Consider the following 19,235-nt stretch of genomic DNA (forward strand, 5'->3'; position numbering starts at 1 on the left):
TAGATGGCCGACAACGGTCTTGGCGCTGTGTGAAGGCAGCGAGCTAGGCACAGCACCAAAGATGCTGTCATTCATATACACAGACATGTCCATTGATGGGAGCATGCACTGCTGGGAGGAAACTGCAAGAGAGAGAGATAGTGCAAGGAAATGGCAACAAAGGCGCTGCTGAAAGAAAATGTGCAGAAGTGTGGATGAGCAGTCAACATGAAGGGACAAAGGTGGGCAGTGGTTGAGCAATGCAAAGCCCAACCGATTTCTACTTTTGGTTCATCATCATCATCAGCCTATTTTATGTGCACTGCAGGACAAAGGCCTCTCCCTGCGATCTCCAGTTACCCCTGTCCGGCGCCAACCGACTCCAACTAGCGCCTGCGAATTTAATTTCATCACCTCACGTAGTCTTCTACCATCCCCGACTGCGCTTCCCTTCTCTTGTCACCCATTCTGTAACCCTAATGGTCCACCGGTTATCTAATCTGCGCATTACATGACCTGCCCAGCGCCATTTTTTCCTCTTAATGTCTATTAGAATATTGTCTATACCCGTTTTCTCTCTGATCCAAACCGCTCTCTTTCTGTCTCTTAAAGTTATGCCTAGAATTCTTTGTTCCATCGCTTTTGCGCGTTACTTAACTTCTTTTCAAGCCTCTTTGTAAGTGTCCAAGTTTCTGCCCCATATGTCAGCACCGGTAGAATGCATTGGTTGTACACATTTCTTTTCAATGATAATAGTAAGCTTCCAGTCAGCATTTGACCATGTCTGCCATATGCGCTCTAACCCATTTTTATTTTTCTGTAAATATTCTTCTCGTGATCAGGGTCCTCTGTGAGTAATTGACCTAGGTTAAGGTAGTCCGTCGCATACTGTAGAGGCTGACTGGCGATACTGAACTCTCGTTACCTTACCCGGCTATTCATCATTATCTTTGTCTTCTGCCTATTAATCTTCAACCCCACTCCTACACTCTCTCTTTTAAGGTCCTCAGTCATTTGTTGTAACTCGTGCCCAGCGTTGCTGAACAGGACAATGTCATCTGCAAATCGAACGTTGCCGAGATATTTGCCATTGATCCTCACTCCTAAGCCTTCCCAGTTTAATAGCTTGAATACTTCTTCCAAGCACGCAGTGAATAGCATTTGAGAGATTGCGTCTCCTTGTTTGACCCCTTCCTTTACAGTTATCTTTCTACTTTTCTTCTGGAGAATTAATGTAGCTGTGGAATCTATATAAACATTTTCGAAGATATTAATGTAAGCATCCGGTACTCTTTGATTACGTAATGCCTTTATGACTGCTGGTATGTCTACTGAATCAAACGCTTTTTCGTAATCTATGAAAGCCATATGGAGAGGCTGATTGTACTATACGGATTTCTCGATTACCTGATTGATGACGTGTAGGTGATCTATTGTAGAGTTCCTGAAGCCGGCCTGTTCTCTTGGTTGACTGAAGTCAAATGTTGCCCATTTTCTATCGGAAATTATCATGGTGAATATTTTATACAATACTAAAAGTAAGCTAATGGGCCTCTAATTTTTCAATTCTTTAATGTCTCTCTTTTTGTGGATTAGCCCTTTCGCTGTCACGGACGTACCGGTAAGTCATCGCGCTTCCCCCCCACAGTGTCACTGACGTACCGGTACGTTCTCTATCGCGCGTTCAAAATTTCGCGCCTGGGCGCAAAGCTGGCGCTCCCGGACTTGGCCACGCCATCTGTTGATTCTTCCTACAAGTTCGTATTTTCGCCCCGACCTGTGTTAGTACATGTATTGAAGAGTACGGTGCGACTGCCACGCCCCCCTCTCTTTTTGCTGAGTGGCGCGGTGGCTCCGCGTTTGCTGGATCATGCGTCGCGCGCGTGTGGTTATGGGTTCAAGGGTTGTTCTGTAATCTCCGCTGGTTTGAAGGTTTTTATTTTTCTTCTGTTGGTGCGTCTGCTACGGCGCGTCAAGTTCAGGCGCACGCGTCGCCGTTGCCTCTCCGAAAAGGGTGACTCGATTGCCGCTTTCGCTCTCTCGCCGCACCTTCGCTTCCGACTTGCAGCAGTAAACGTAAAGCCCTTCGAACTTTGTTTTAGCCTTTTTCTATCTTCCTCTTCTTGATCACACAACGTCCCATTTATCTCCGTTGCGCGGGCGACTGAAAGCGCATCCTCCCTGCGCGCGGTTACTTTCGGATAGCTGAGCGGCACGAGACCTTCGTCTGTTTATTGGAGCGGTGGCTCTTACGATTCAGAATACGAGCCGAGCTCGGATTTGGACTCGGACAGCGTCTAACGCGACGAAGAGATGAGTTCTGCATCGTCAGATTCGGATGTTGAACGGATGTTATAGTCAGGCTGATGATGATGATGATGTTTACTAATAACAGCTGCAGAATGTGCATATTGCATTGACTATGTTATTTGTATACCAATCATAGTCAAAAATAAATTGCTATGTTCATTCCCTGTTATGCTCGTTCCCTGAAACCAAGCCGACACTGGGGGTGAGTCACGGCCAGAAAGGTCCGACAGCGAAAGGGTTAGTTTAATGTTTGCATTCTTCCAGTTCTATGGGACCCTTGAAGTCAATAGACAGTTAATGCGAGGGTTGCTCCAGCAATAAGGTTCCGAAAGAGCTCCAACCACACAGGAAGGTGCGAGGCGACATCCGGCAACACTGCTGCGTGCGGCTGTTCCCCCAGTCTCGATTCCCCCCGGCCGCATTTGGCTACGCCGCTCATTCTTGGCTCAGCAGCCATCCGATATGGAGGTTCCCATTGTTGATCCTGCCAAGTGCAAGATTCTTTCCGTAATTCGCTTTTTGCATGCCAAAGGGACACCACCCGTGGATATTCATCGTCAGTTGACAGAGGTGTGTGGCGACAAGTGTACGTCTGTTCAACACGTCCAGAAGTGGTGCAGGGAGCTTAGTGCCGGTCAGAAGGAAGTCCACGATGAAGAACGGAGTGGAAGACTGTCAGTTTCACAGGCTGTTATTGAGATAGTCCAACGCGAAGTGCTTCAAAATGGGAGGATCACTGTCCGTGAACTTGTTGCTCAGATTACTGGGAGTTCTTATGGTACAGTGGAAAGAGCTTTGATTGAAAAATTGGGGTATCAAAAGTGTTGTGCTCAATGGGTACTGCGGCTATTGACATCAGACCACAAGTAGAAACACCTTGACTGTGCTCGCCATTTTTTTCAGAAGTGTCAAGAAGATAAGGAAGGATTGTTGGACTGTATTGTTATGGGAGACAAAACGTGGGTGTTTCATTTCATTCCCGAAACAAAACAAAGATCCAGACAGGGGCGTCACCCAGAGTCGCCACTTGCAAAGATGTTCAAACAAACACCTTCTGCTGACAAATTCATGGCCATTGTTTTTGGGGATCGTAAGTGGATACTGCTGATCGGTTTAATGGAACGTGGGACAACAATCAACTCAGATAGTCATTGTGCAACACTAAGACAGCTCAGGTGAGCTATCCAGAACCACCGGTGATGACGACTAGCAGCAGATCACGACAACACCCAACCTCACGTCTCCCATCAAAACCAGGAACTTTTGACAAACTTTGGATCGACTGTTATGCCCCACCCACCATACAGTCCAGACCTCATGCCTAGTGATTATCACTTGTTTCCCAAGTGAAAGGAACATTTGAGTGGCCAATGCTTCCGGAGCGATGATAAAGTCAAAGAAGAGGTGAAACGCTTCCTCAACGGGTTGGCGGCAGAGTTCTACGGCATTGGGATACAGAAATAGGAGCACCGTCTACAAAAATGCATAGAAAAAGATGGTGATTATGTATAAAAATAGAGCAAGGTTTCATATTTCCAATTATGTAAATTTCTATGAGAATAAACAATGTTGTCTATTTCTAAAATTGATGGGCACCTTATTTCTGGATCAGCCCTCGTATGAAGGGCCGCAAGTTTTTCAAGCATTATGTCTCCTCCATCTTTGATTCAATAGACTGTTATTCCATCTTCTCCAGCCGCTTTTCCTCGTTTCATGTCTTGCAAGGCCCTCCTAACTTCATCGCTAGGTATAGAAAAAGCTTCTGTAACCTGTTCATTACTACTTCGAATGAAGGTATCGTGGCTGCTATGGGTACTGCACAGGTCAGTGGCCCTCAGTCCTCAGCAGCTGCAAAGCATGTGACCAAGGTGGCGATGAGACCTGTAATGCAGCCGAGGGTGCTAAGAATCTCTTGACCTGGACAGGCGACGAATGGAAACTGACCCTGGCACCATTTGACACACGAACTCTCTCGAGTGAGGCTAGCCTAGCAGGACTCCTTGAGGGACCATCAGGCATTGTTTGGGATATTATTGGCCTTAGTGAGATTAGAAGAACTGGTGAGGCTTACAGAGTGCTGACAAATGGCCACTTCCTCTGTATAGTGGTCACCTAGATAAGAAGCAGTACGTAGTAGGATTCCTAATCCACAGGACATACAGTGAAACCTCGTTAAACCGTAGTTGGCCGGAGCTCGGAAAAAGTATGTACTAAACAGTAATACTGCTTAACTGAAATAGCATGAGATCGCCCACTTACCTGTCAAAAATGGAACTCGGAGAGAGTGCGATGAAAGGGGTAAAAGACATGCAGTATTTATTCACTTCGCGCAACAAAAGCTTTATTTTCGTTTGATGCCGCGGAGGCCTAGCAGCTACGACAGCGGCTTCAAATTTACTGAAGCTGCGAGCCAGCTCTTCAGCCAGCCCCCTTTTCTCAGCAAACACTCACATGGCAGGTTTCTCATTGGCGTTGCATGTTCTCTGTGCACGTGAGTGGTAGCGCTGCAGAAGTCACTGGGTGCCCTTTTCATTGCGGGGTGACGATTGCATTCGTGACGCTGAAGTAACGCACACCTTCTGCCGCTGTTGGGCGTGAATTGCCCGTGCTGTCGCTTTCCTTGTCGTCCTCATCACTGTCACTTGTCGACACTTCGGCAACAACAGAGGCAAACGATGGCGAAAAGTCGAACCTCGTAGCCGACATCTCTTCACGGCCGCAGCAGCGCTGCCGAGCAACTTCTTCACATTCCAAATGCCACACACCGAAGTCAACAGTAGATCCTTGTCGCGTGCCAGCACTGGCTTCTTTGTGTCACGTTCGATAGCACGAACAATGTCTAATTTTTCTTCTATGCTGAGCACCTGGCGTCTTTTTTATCCGAGCTTCGGCATGACGCGAGTCCTTGTTTGCACGACGCCAACAACACTCTCTGGTACGGCGCTGAAATGTTGTTGATGTTGATGTGGCGTCACGCGCAAACGCACATTGCACTTGGAGGCCATTGTTCTGATCTCCGAGACTTGTTGTTCGGCCGGGCCACCCGATGGAGACGACGCACCGCCATGTTTGCGCGACGAAAAGTGGAAACACTACGTGTTAACCAATACGTATGCAATAAGCAGGTATGGTTTATGCAGATACAAAGCACATTATGTTCAATGGTCACTGAGTCGGGGATTTGACTTTACTACTTTTAAAACTAAACTACTGTTTAAGCATGTACGGTTTAACGAGGTTTTACTGTAGTGGGCAACATTGACGAATTCTACAGCATTAATGAGAGGATAGCAGTGCTTGTAATAAAACTTAGTAAGAGGTATAGATTAGAAGTAGTGCAAGCCTACGCTCCAACATCCAGTCACAGTGATGATAAAGTAGATCAGTTTTATGAAGATGTTGAATTAGCGATGAGAAAAGTGCATACTCAGTACACTGCAGTAATGGGTGACTTCAATGCAAAAGCGGGGAAAAAGCAGGCTGGTGAACAAGCAATTGGCACCTAAGGCGTCGATTCTAGGAACACTAGAGGAGAGATGCTGGTAGAATTTGCAGAAAGGAATGAGCTGAGAATAATCAACTCCTTCTTCAGGAAGCATAGCAACAGAAAGTGGACTTGGGAAAGCCCTAATGGTGAAACAAGAGATGAAATAGACTTCATACTTTCTGCTGATCCCAGCATAGTGCAGGATGTAGAAGTGATAGGTAGGGTAAAGTGCAGTGATTATAGTTAAGTGAGGGCTAGGATTTACCTCAATTTGAAGAGAGAAAGAGCAAAATTGGTCAAGAAGAAACAGGTAGGCAGTAAGGGTAAAAGCAGACAAATTCAGGCTGGTACTTGCATACAAATATACAGCCTTTGAACAGAGAGATGAAGATGACATAGAGGTAATGAATAAACAGTAGCTAGGCTGGCTTCAGAAGCAGCAATTGATGTTGGAGGTAAGGCACCAAGGCAACCAGTAAGTAAGCTCTCCCAAGTAACAGAGGACCTACTAAAGAAATTGCAAAGAATGAAAGTGTCCAACTCAACAGATCAGATAGAATTTGCCAAACTGTCACAACCTACCAACAAGGAGAAACTAAGGGGTATTTGGAATTATAACATGAGAAAGACAGAGGAAGCAGCAAAAAATGGATGCAGCATGAAATCAGTGAGAAGGAAACTTGGCATAGGACAAACCAAGATGTATGCAGTTTTGGTTACATATTCTAATTTATACCTCCTACTAGCTTTTGGCTATGGGTGTAACCAGTGTTCCCTATTTCCTTGTATTGCAATCGAAAGAATTTCTAATAAAAAGAAAGAAAGAAAAAAGCGGGATGGGAAACGGAGAATGAGAGGGCAGGAAAGTAAGGAAAGGAAAAGGACTATGGGGAGCTTGAAATTTTCTGCATGCGAAGGGGTGCTCTCCCTCTTCGGGAGTGGATGGCGCCGCGATGGAGCTGCTGGAGGCTGGTGGTGCTTCTCGCATGTCCGCCGTACGGTTTGCAGTTTCATGCAGGTTGTTGTATGAGACGGGACATGCTTAATCTTGTCCCGTGTAATAGAAGTTTTTGATGCATTGTCTCTATGGGCAGTTTACCGGGACTCCACTAATCTGTTGTAAAACCTGGGACATTGCAAAATCGTGGGACGCACAACCCAGGATCCACTGTATTTCAAGTGCAGCATTTTGAAAATACCTCATTATACACATAACCATGACTGTGTTTGCCATCAACTGGTCCTGCAGCCTGCTTCATCCAGAAAAGGGCCAGCAATCAGTGGACATGGCTATACATATGATACTTTATTGCTATGTATGTAAGTGCCACTCAGTTTACCATGGTACACAAAAAAAAGAGTAATTTGGCTGCCACTTGTCTCTTCTGTGAACTTCCCTGCAATATACATAATTTCACAGTGGGTCTTGGTGTTCCTTGATCTTGAGGCTGTTGTAACACTGAAGGACACAGAAGTACTGTGTACCAGGCTTGTGGGATGACGAAGCTATACTTGAAATTTTGGAAACACAACAACCAGTAGTATGCTCAGCAACACAAACAGGTGCCAGGCAGTGGCTCCAGTGGGACAGGAAGAGACCTTGTATGTTTAAATCTACCTGCTATGTGAGCCATCGATGCTTGTGTTGTGGTAGAAACTTCATCTTGTCTCGTCTATTGCTCTCGTAACAACAAAACTCTCCAGTTCTTTGGCGTGTGTTCCTTCAGCCTCTCTTTGTTTGCTGTGCTGCCAAAAGCCAAAGAGAGAATGCACTTTCCACACTACATGCCTGCTCCTCAACGTGTGGTGATGCGTCACAACAGCGTTTGTGTTTGCAGACCTGAAGGCAGCCCTCTCTCCACCCCTGGCATCCCAGAGCTCGGCCACTAGCATTGCATCAGATCTCCCAGGTAGGCAATGTTCCTAAAAAGTTGTAGTGCTAATGAGCCATGCTGCTTAGCTATAGATTTAATAATTCATAATATTCATACACAAAAGATTTAGCATCACTTACCATCATCACTAGATGCCTCTTATAAACTTCACACATGTGTCACAGGGGTAGAACAGCTGCGCCTGTTGCACCAAGTTCTACATTTCCAAATTGCTTTGTAGAGCTCCCCTAAAACTTTGAAATTCCCTCAAATTGCTCCCTCATTATTCCAAAATATGGAAAACAGTAACCAGTGGTTTGTGTTCAAGCCAGTTTTAGCGGAATGGGACAGCCATGCAACTAACTTGCTTTAATGCATTTGCATTCTTGGGGTACTTCACGCACTTTCCAGGGGTTAACTGTCCATCTATGTCTGTGTGTCTCTAATCGTTTTCCCGTCTACCTGGCTCACTGGGTAAATCCATGGTCTAATGAATAGCGCATTGGGCTGCTATGCTGAGGGAAGGAAGTTCAATATCAACCGTTGGACCAATAGTGGCAATGTGTACATATGTGCCACTCTTCAACGGACCTCTTCCATGCCTACATGGACCACTGTACATGTGGGAATGGGTAGGTACCGCTATTCAATAAAGCCCTTTGGCTCTTTGAGGAGCTCTTGAGAAGCTCTTGAGAAGCTCTTTGAATGCTCACAGATATAAAGTTTGTGGGGTTCTCACCCGTGCTCTTGGGACAAAGGAACAACAACACAGTAGTGCAAACAATCACAAGGGCATTTATTGCACCTTGGGAGAGGAATTCTGCGTGCGCATCGCCCACGTGGTACGATGTTCAACTCGGCTAGCAAAAGATCGGGCGGCTACTCAGATGCTAAGCTCACGTGAACGAAGCTCACTTCCTTGAGTTGAATGAGTAATTTCAATTTGTGCGAAGCTAACTAGAATGAAGGAAGCAAAGTGCAACACCTTAACGCCACGGTCCACCAGGTTGTGTCCCTCCACGTGGGACAGGCAGCTTCGTAAAGCCTTAGACCTAAATCGTCGCTACCCTGACAACAACCAGCATCCAAAAAATAACACCCATAATGGGCGCAAAACATGCAGCCACGAGGAGACGTCAGCTCTGTTAGGTAGTACTACTCCGCTCAGTGCACACAGTATCCGAGTTGACGGTGCCCACTGTCCCAGACGGTGTCAGAGCGCCTGGTGCCAGGGTGCAATACCAGTCAGCCCATAGCGGGACCCGTGGCCCGTGGCCACCCGGCTCCCTGAGCCGCGACTTCATCAGAGTCAAAGAGGTAGAAGAAGCTATTTACATAAGAAATTCGAGGCTTCCATACTCACTCGCTGCAGGCTTGCCAATGCTCCACAGGTGCTAAGCCTTGCTCTCCCAGGATGTAGACCACGTGGCTCTCGTACCGACGAATGTCATTAAAAAGAAAATCATCTGCAGAAATGCTTCATCATCATCATCATCAGCCTGGTTACGCCCACTGCAGGGCAAAGGCCTCTCCCATACTTCTCCAACTACCCCGGTCACATACTAATTGTGGCCATGTTGTCCCTGCAAACTTCTTAATCTCATTCGCCCACCTAACTTTCTGCCGCCCCCTGCTACGCTTCACTTCTCTTGGAATCCAGTGCGTAACCCTCAATGACCATCAGTTATCTTTCCTCCTCATTACATGTCCTGCCCATGTCCATTTCTTTTTCTTGATTTCAACTAAGATGTCATCAACTCACGTTTGTTCCCTCACCCAATCTGCTCTTTTCTTATCCCTTAACGTTGCACCCATCATTCTTCTTTCCATAGCTTGTTGCGTCATCCTCAATTTAAGTAGAACATTTTTTGTAAGCCTCCAGGTTTCTGCCCCATATGTGAGTTCTGGTAAGACACAGCTGCTATACACTTTTCTCTTGAGGGATAATGGCAATCTGCTGTTCATGATCTGAGAATGCCTGCCAAACGCACCCCAGCCCATTATTATTCTTCTGATTATTTCGGTCTCATGATCCAAATTCGTGGTCACTACCTGCCCTAAGTAGATGTATTCCCTTACCACTTCCAGTGCCTCGCTACCTATCGTAAACTCCTGTTCTCTTCTGAGACTGTTAAACATTGCTTTAGTTTTCTGCAGGTTAATTTTTAGACCCACCCTTCTGCTTTGCCTCTCCAGGTCAGTGAGCATGCATTGCAGTTGGTCCAGTTACTAAGCAAGGCAATATCATCAGCGAATCACAAGTTACTAAGTTATTCTCCATTAACTCTTATCCCCAATTCTTCCCAATCCAGGTCTCTGAATACCTCCTGTAAACACGCTGTGAATAGCATTGGAGAGATCGTATCCCAAGTAACCACGGATATCCGGGCAACGTTTCAGGATGTCCGTGGGATATCCATGAATGTCCGACGTACGTACGTCGGACATTCGTCGTACGTCGTACGTCGACGACGTACGTCCCTCGAATTTTCCTCGAAAGCCTCGAATTTTCTAGTACGTCCGATGCGGACATTCAGCATGGATATTCAGGGGACGTTCAGGATATATATACATATATATCCAGGGATATTACAGATATGCACATACCTTGAAGCGACAATAGTAGCCGGGACACATTCAAGCACTCGACCAATGTAATATATATGTTACATTGGTCGAGTGCTTGAATGCATTCTGCTATAGTGAGTGCTTTAACTAAACAAAAAATGAACTACACCAACTTCCAAATACAAGTCAGCTTTTATTGTCACCTTATACATATAAAGACAAAAAGCACATATAAGCATATTGTTCAAAGAACAAATATACGCTGATAAAAAAAAAGGAAAATTTGCAATTCCAATAGCACAACAGAACAGCACAACAAAAATTCTTATTGCCACCCTGCTCGGACATTTGAGTTTGCAGCATGGAATAAAAAAAGAATGAAGCAAAAAGAAGATATGAATTAACATTATTAAACTGCGAAAGCAACAGAAATGACATGAAGGAATTAATCTTGACCACATCACTTCAATAGCACTGAAAACGCCTGCAGTTAAGACATGTGCAGCAATGGAATTGTAACAAATTTGCCATGCCAGGGTAACCTGACAAGCTTACGCACATTCCTTAATGGCCAACATTTAGCATCATTTAGCACCGCTGTATGCCCAACATTTTCCTTAATGGCCCAAATGCACAGTTTTTCAGCAAAATCAAAGGGCGCCGATGAAGAGTCCGCGGTAGCTAAAGCAAATGTAGGCCCCGGGGTCCTGCTCACAAGAGAACCCACATTGACTTGTGCGTACACCTCTCCTAAGGGATCCTGTTCCGTTCTCACAGCGAAGTGAACCATCCGATGAGTCACATAGAGTCGATCCATCAGGGAAGCAAGGCGCATTGTCCTTAGTGCGCGTAGTGTCACAACCACCATCCTGAACTTTCGATGTCGGCTCAGTGCAGTGGCCAGCATCACAAGGCGTACAAATGTTTGCAGGGACAGCATGACTGCACATGTTAATGCAAGTGTGCGGCGTATATGCGCCACTGCGCAGTTCTAGACTTGCGAATTCTCGAGCCGTTGACTGCTGGCTACCGGTGCAAGATCCGAATTCCTTGAATATCGTCTTTGTTTCCGGCGACGCTCTCTTTCGCGTGTACAGCTTCTCCCGCAGTCTAGGCATGCTGGCACCTGTGAAGAAAACACACTTCAATACCCAAACGAATTAAAAAACAAATCGATGTAGCTGTCATACCTTAGTAGCTGAGCAGGAAACTTCGGCAGGCACGGAAGGTGACAAACGGTGCTCTGCTGCCCTCAAAACAATCACAGAATGAAAAACGGCGTGGCGACGATGGCTAGAGCTTGGATTGGATTGGATCACTGCAGGGCTCTGCTTTGCCAAGCTCTAACACTTCAACGTGCATATATGCAAATATATATAGGTTTTTAAAATATTGTATTATTACACAGTAAAATATTTACTTATTTTGGGAATATTCGGTATCTGATTTTCGGGTTTTTAGTTTCTGCTAACTCTCTCTGCGCCTTAAGGGCAGAAAAACGTAGCCTTTGAGATTACTGTCAATGCATGGCGGCTCTGACGCATTGTAGCTTTCGTAATCACTTTCAATGCACGCAGCCACCAAAAGCGTAGCGTTCGAGATTTGTTTTTGTTACCTACAATGACACATGCATGCAAAATTGAACACAGCTAGACTACTTCCCGTTTTAAGAAACCAGCCAAAAACAGACGCACACAGGAAACATACAAGAAGACAGGAGAGAGGCTGGAAGAGGCTTGTCTTGTGTATGTTTCCTGTGTCAGTCTTTTCTTTTTTTTTGCTGGTTTTTTCTTAATACAATGCACCAACTAGCCCAACAACGTGTTTTACTTCCTGTTTCAGTGATACACCTGAACCTACACAGCATAAGTCCCAGTTACATGTTCGGAGGTCCGGACCTTTTCGTAATGAGGGATACCTTGAGTGCTTGGCTGTAGGTCGAATAAGTGGCTTCAAATGGGTGCTTATATATTCTGCTAGTCATCCACAAGCATTTTTTAAAGCAAACTCCAAATTGTTTGTATGACCCACTGATAGAAAAAAAAGGTATTTTAATACTACGATGTTAAAGTGGGCAGAATTTATATCAAGTTGGAAAGATATTTATTTTGCTTTGAAAAAAGAATGGACTGTGTCCGATAGAGAACAAAAATAAACAAATATAATATGAACAGACTAAAATTTCCGGCAATATTTTTATGTTAGTTTATATAACTCACTAGTGTATATATCCTGGACATGCCTATTTATGGACAGCCAGCAGACGTTCAAAACGGGATGTCCCATGGACATCCCGTGGAGATATCTTTCGGACATCCAAACAGGATATGGACTTCTCCTGTACGTCCCATGGATGTCGTTGTTGGATATCTGGATGGATGGACGTTGGGACTTATGGTGGACGTCCCACGGATATCCGTGGTTACTTGGGATCTCCCTGCCTGACCCTTTTCTTTATTGGGATTTTGTTCCTTTCTTTATGGAGGACTACGGTCACTGTGGAGCCGCTATAGATATCTTTCAGTATTTTTACACACGGCTCATCTACACCCCGACTCCATAATGCCTCCATGACTGCTGAGGTTTCGACTGAATCAAACGCTTTCTCGTAATCGATGAAAGCTATATATAAGGGTTGGTTATATTCTGCACATTTCTCTATCACCCGATTGATAGTGTGAATATGGTCTATTGTTGAGTAGCCTTTACGGAATCTTGCTTTGTCCTTTGCTTGACAGAAGTATAAGGTGTTTCTGATTCTATTTGCGATTATCTTAGTATACACTTTGTCGGCAACAAACAGTAAGTTGATCGGTCTATAAATTTTCAAGTCTTTGGCATCCCCTTTCTTATGTATTAGTTTTATGTTAGCGTTCTTCCAAGATTCTGGTACGCTCGAGGTCATGAGGCATTGCGTATACAGGGTGGCCAGTTTTTCTAGAATAATCTGCCCTCCATCCTTCAACAAATCTGCTTTTACCTAATCCTCCCCAGCTGCCTTCCCCCTTTGCATAGCTCCCAAGGCTTTCTTTACTTGCAAGAAAAGAAATGACGGGATGAGCGTTACTTGTGGGATTTCAAATTCCTCCAGACAATTCTCTCTTATATATTATATCGAGGTTTAATTGTATTCGTTTCAATGTGACTTGAAGTAAATATTTCTCACTTTGCTATTGCCTGATGCTAAGTCCTATCACTAAGAGGGCCACAAATATGTGCAACGCATTGGAAGTATGGCTGCTATGATTAGCCACACACGGCAGTTCGAGCCAGTAATCAATCTGCACATTTGAGTTTTCACTAAGATCTGCTATTTCTCCAAGTAACTTTGCCCAGTGGGCCTTCGCAGACTGCATGTTGTTGCAAAAAAGAATGAATCAGGCATATTTGCATAATGTGTACATTTTTCGTGCTTGTGAGATCAGTCGGGGCATATAATCACTAGTGGCAAACTTGCCGCATAGCTTGGTGCCCACACTGCCAATTTTGCTAACTGGAGCTGATTACTGTTAGTGAGTGCTTCACACAACCAACTGGTCATCAGAGCCTATAACCAACAGTGCATGTAATCTGAGTTGTTTCTTCAGTATACTGCCTAAAACAGTGTTTTTTGCTGTGGAAGCAGTGTTGATATAAGGAAAGTTTAAAAGAACTGACTTTCTGCCTGTAAATATGTGCTTAAATTGCATTGCAGGTTACTGCTGGGACTACTCGGACCTGGCAGCACATGCTGAAGAAGATGTCTCAAGTGGTGATGAAGCACCTGGCAGCCATCAGGGCTCGGAGTGTTCTGAAGACACAGCCCTGCAGGTAGATCGCTACAGCTTAGACTACTTATAATGTAACCATTTATAGTGCAGAACTGGCTGCAACGCAGCTTTTTCTAACTCCCGTTTACCCTTCCATAGAACTCCATGTATACTTAGAACAACAGAAAGCTGAGCTAGTTGGTTAGGATTCATTTTGCAACAAGGTGAGGCGTGCAGACAGGACACTCAGTTTATAGTCGGCGTTCGTGTTGTCCACTTCTCTTCTATTGTGTCCTGTCTGCACACCTCACCTTTGTGCATAATGAATCAACACATACGCAAACCATTTACAGTGAAGCCACGTCAGACGAAATACTGGTTATAATGCGCCTTCCGTGCAAAAGCCCCGTCGACAAGCATGGTAGAGAGCATGCTTCCCAACCATGTGCGCAAGCCAATGGGAGGGGAGAGCAACGAGGGTGATGTGGAGGAGGAGTAGTATGAGACAAAAAGTGAGCAAATGAATGAAAAAAAAAAAAAAGCGGAAGCACGATGCGGGTGCGTGATGCTTGCCTAGGTGATGGAAAAGCCTTTTACTCTGCTACTTATCAGCGGTGTGCTCTGCACTAAACGCGGTTTCAGTTTCTGTGTGCTCATCGGGATGGGCATCATCGTGATGTGCAGATATTGGGCGTGCAACAATTTCTGCTGCGTCTCTGACTGCCGTCAGTTTAAGCAGTGTTCCACAAATTTAGTTTGGAGCTATTAGGCTTTATGTACACTTGTGAGCTTCCGCCGTTCCTACCAGTGTGTGCACATACAGACTTGGTAGGTGTGCGTAGTAGTTGTCACGGCTGATCGCCCGAGAAACCAAACTCTGCTTTGCATGCGCTGCTGTCACATGAGACCGTGCATGTGACCACATGTGTAGTCTCACGGGTAGAAACGTATCAAGGGCGAGTTTCCCGTGGTGGTATGCCACCCGACACCCCCGCCGGCTAGGCCTGACCAGCGTGCTTTCTTGGCAGCCAAAGTTCTCGGGGTCGTGGTTTGATGCCGAGTCAATGAAACATGTTGCATTGGCTGTACAGCACATGGAAAGTGGAGAAACCACCTTGATAACGAAAGTAAGGGCAAGGGCAACGCTCAAATGGTGGCAGCTTGGTCTGCGGTCTCTGTTTTTGACACCATGCATTCGCGCCGATCAGTCCGAGAAATTGGATAAAACACTGTACTGCGTCTGAAACTTGGTCATCGTCATTTTTGTTTTAAAACTATGATTACTTTGTCTGCTTCATGCAAAGATCGTGCCCAGGAAGCATGCAGCCAGCTAGTAGACGTCTACCTTTTAGCTTGATCTAGCTAAGGCCACAGCTAGCAGCCTTCTTTTGGAAGCTGTACTCTAGACCTAGACCTATACAAGTCAGCTGGTAGCTCAGTTAATGCTTCCTTCACTTGCAGCTAGTAGCCGTCTTGGGAGGCACTGCTGTAGCAGCGGTGTACACATTCAATGTTCAGGCTTGTTTCAGTTTTGCATGTGCTATAGTTAGCTCTATTTACCATGTTTATGATTCTAGAAGGTTGAAATCTTATTTTACCTAACACTACAAAAGCACAAGCAAGGCAACAACCACAGTAAAATTTGCGCTTCGGCTGTGGTCAGTGTATTTCTTGTGCAATTCCCTACCAGATGAGCTGTTCTCAAGCCCTTGATTTCATGCTGCTGTAATATTGCATAAATACTAAACCAATAATAATTTAAAGAAGTGATAAATACAGTGCAACAAAATATATTTTGTCAATACATGACACCAGTACTGAGATAGTTATCCCAGCGTTCACGAAGAAAATATTTGTGCTCTATATATTGTTCTCCCACACCTTCCTTTTAAACAGCAAGACAACAGTTTTCACGTAAGCTCGTGCGAGTATAAGCATTTCTAGTGATCAAATGGCACCAGCACTCACAAACTTTAGTGTTTACCAAAATTGCTAATGAAACATAATTGGAGGTTTCCATACAAAGTTTGACATCTGCCATTACGCACTTATGGCAGAAAAACCAACATTTCATTATGCCCATTTATTTTTAAGAACTTAAGATGCAGTTTAAACAAGTGTTGCAATTCAGTCTAAGCACACACTGAGTGCACATAAAACATTGCAGTCCACTCATTTTGTTCAGCCATTCTCAATGTTCGAGCACCATGCCTGTACCTAAGTTGCTCTATATTTTCAGAGTTAGAAAGGACCATTGTTTTGCGACACTGGTGGATCAATATTAGTATACTATACCATGCGTGCCAGCTGTAGCAGTACACTTAATAAGCATATCTATCTGAAATAGTGCTACATGAGTACGATTCTATTTTCCTTGTTCCACAGGCCATGAGCAGATTGCACTGCATGTGCACCTTATGTGCCATTAAGCTTGCACTGGCATGAAAATGCATAGATTCATGTGCAAAAGCCACATATGCCATTTCCATGACTGAATGCAGCCAATAAATACCACTATCACCTCAGGGAAACTGCCCTCTGAAGACGGTTGCATACAATACTAATGGCAGCAGAAGTGAGTGCAAGCTAGTGCTTGGAGAGTGCATATTAAGCAAGATAAAACACTATGCAGAAAGGCTGTTTCCTGTCTCTACACAGACATAACCTTCCATAATGGCTCATAGATGCATAAGGGAGCAGTAAAAAATGCAGTTTATTTCGTAAATGCAAATGTGATTCAGAATGATTGCTACAAATACATGACTAATACAATGTCTTTAGTCAGTGCAACTTCGTTACAGAGAACTTAGAAATCTTTATTATAAGTGCTACAAAAGAGATACTTCGCTTAGTTAAAATGGTAATTCAAATGTTTATAAAATGGATACAGGGACTAATCAGCTTTTCTGAGAGCATCCCTAAATGTACTAGCCTTTATTTTCAAATAAAGCAAACAGTGCAGAGAAAGAACAGGCTAAGACAGACAGAATTGCAAGCTTAAAAGGCAGCAAAGGTGCTTTCACAAGCTCTCTTGAAGAAGTCTTTCCACTAACTAAAAATACCTATTTTGCCTAAATCATGACTGTAAAACTATAGAATTCTCAAAAAACACACACACAAAACTGGTTGTACAACTGCCTGTACAATATCGCGGATTGATCTAACTCTGGCATGCAGTTACAATCTTGGCAATGTAGGAAAAGATTAGAAGGCGATCCACTGGTTAGCGACTTTTTATGTTCCATTAGCCTCTGATTGATACACCGCCCCATTTGCCCTACGTAGAACTGGCCACAGCTAAAGGGAATATTATAAACCACACCCATACGACAATCAGTAAAACTGTTGTTCTTATTGTGCTTCACTGGACAAATATCTGTTCTTTTTTTTGCCTTTTACCTGCTCTTTTTTCCTCTGCACGGCAGTGCATATCTTACCTAGCTTATTGGGAGCAGTGAAAGCAACATTAACACCATGCAGCTTCTGCCACTGTTGGGCCTGAATCGTTCGTGCTGTCGCTTTCCATGTAGTCCTCATCACTGTCGCTTGTCGACACTTCAGTAACAACAAAGGCAACGATGGCGAAAAGTCGAACCTCGTAGCCGACATTTCTTTCCGGTCGCAGCAGCGCTGCCGAGCAACTTCGCATTCCAAATGCCACACACTGTAGGGAACAGTAGATCCCTGTCGCGTGCCAGCGCCGACTTCTTAGTGCGACGTTCGATAGCACGAACGATGTCTAATTTTGCTTCTATGCTGAACACCTGGCGTCTTGTTTATCCGAGCTTCCACATGACGAGAGTGTTAGCACGACACCACAACACTAACTGGCACGGTGCCGAAATGATGTTTATATGGCTTCACACGCAAATGCACGGGGCACTTGGAGGCCGTTGTTCTGATCTCTGAGGCTTGTTGTTCTGCCAGGCCGCCCAATGGAGGCGACGCACCGCCATAGAGTTTCTCACCATAGTACCTAGAGGGAAATCTGGTGCTGCTGTGCTATGGTATGCATGGGAATGGCAGTATATTGTGACTTCGGATTGGCATCATTCTCGAGAGCCAGGCAAGCACTGTCTCGTCTGTCACGATGATTAATCATCTCCTAAAACAGCACGTAAAAAGTTGTTTTAGCTCGATTATTATTACACAAAAACATGTTTTGTTTAACTATGAGAACTTCTTATTGCATGCACAATTATATGATACGTAAGAAGTATCAGCGGGCCGCTAAAGTTGGAGAACAGACAAGATTCGCGCTCACTTTGAAACAGTTTGCAGTCTGTTCTTGCTTTCCTTCGGTTGTTCATGCATTGTAGGTGAGTGAAGTGTAGTATGCGTGAATGGAAACATTTTATGAAGATTTTACTTTAAGAAAGCATTATTTCTGTAGCCATATCCACATTCTAGACGAAGCCTCTTACAACATCAGCCAACACGAGCCTCGCAAACACATATACCGTCATTCCCATGACGGCATGGTGCCCCTTAAACTCCCGTAGACTGTCGCGCCAGATTTTCCTCTGGGCGTTATAGTGAGAAACTCTACGAGCACCACCGTGTTTAAGCGACGTAAAGTGGAAACACTACATGTTAACCGATACGTACGCAATAAGCTGGTACGTTTTATGCGGATACAAAACACATTATTTTCAATGGCAGCTGAGTCGGGGATTTGGCTTTACTACTTTTAAAACGAAACTACTGTTTAAGAAGGCATGGTTTAACGAGGTTTTACTGTACTTCCAAAACGGCCATCGAAGAAGCATTCCAGCAGCTGGAGAAAGCGGACCACTCTCACATGAACGTTAGAAAAATTATGGCGCCTGCTTCTGGTGCAGCACGTGAAAAATGGCTCGAGCCTACCAAGGAGCCCTGGGCTGGGGCCTTTGTTCCTATGGGACTAATAAATTTTATTCCCTTATCTCACACATTTGCAGGAAGAGCGATACACCTGCCACCCTGATCAGTACCTGCCACGACACAGTGAGCCAGCGGTGTGTGCCATTGAGGACAGCGATGAGGAGGTGGCCTGACAGCAGGCACCGTGCAAGGACTGCCATCTACTAATTTTCATTCGTGACTGTGCTTGTGGCCAGAGAGCTTGAACTCTCTAAGGTAATATGCCGTGTCGTCTGTGTTGAGTACTTGCCTGTGACATTGCCTCAAAACTGTGCCTTGTGCTACAAGCCTTGTAAGCTGTGCAAGTTGTCCTTATATATGTTTAGGTGGCACTCAAGTTGCAAAAATAAATACCAAACGTCCATC

General features: G+C 44.8%; 1 protein-coding gene across 2 annotated transcripts in view; it reads left to right on the forward strand.

Moving 5' to 3' along the window:
* LOC126535883 (fat-like cadherin-related tumor suppressor homolog) overlaps positions 1-19,235 on the forward strand; it is a 517,574-nt gene extending 498,339 nt beyond the window's left edge. Inside the window, exons 36-38 of one of the 2 annotated variants that reach the window (XM_050182731.3) lie at positions 7,615-7,686; positions 13,913-14,028; positions 18,908-19,235. In XM_050182731.3, coding sequence (XP_050038688.1) covers positions 7,615-7,686; positions 13,913-14,028; positions 18,908-19,003 — 284 coding nt within the window. In that variant the 3' untranslated portion in view covers positions 19,004-19,235. The remainder of the gene's footprint in view (positions 1-7,614; positions 7,687-13,912; positions 14,029-18,907) is intronic. The other variant, XM_055073317.2, reaches the window with a different exon arrangement.

Source organism: Dermacentor andersoni, chromosome 4 (assembly GCF_023375885.2).
Source record: "Dermacentor andersoni chromosome 4, qqDerAnde1_hic_scaffold, whole genome shotgun sequence".
Lineage (NCBI taxonomy): Eukaryota > Metazoa > Arthropoda > Arachnida > Ixodida > Ixodidae > Dermacentor > Dermacentor andersoni.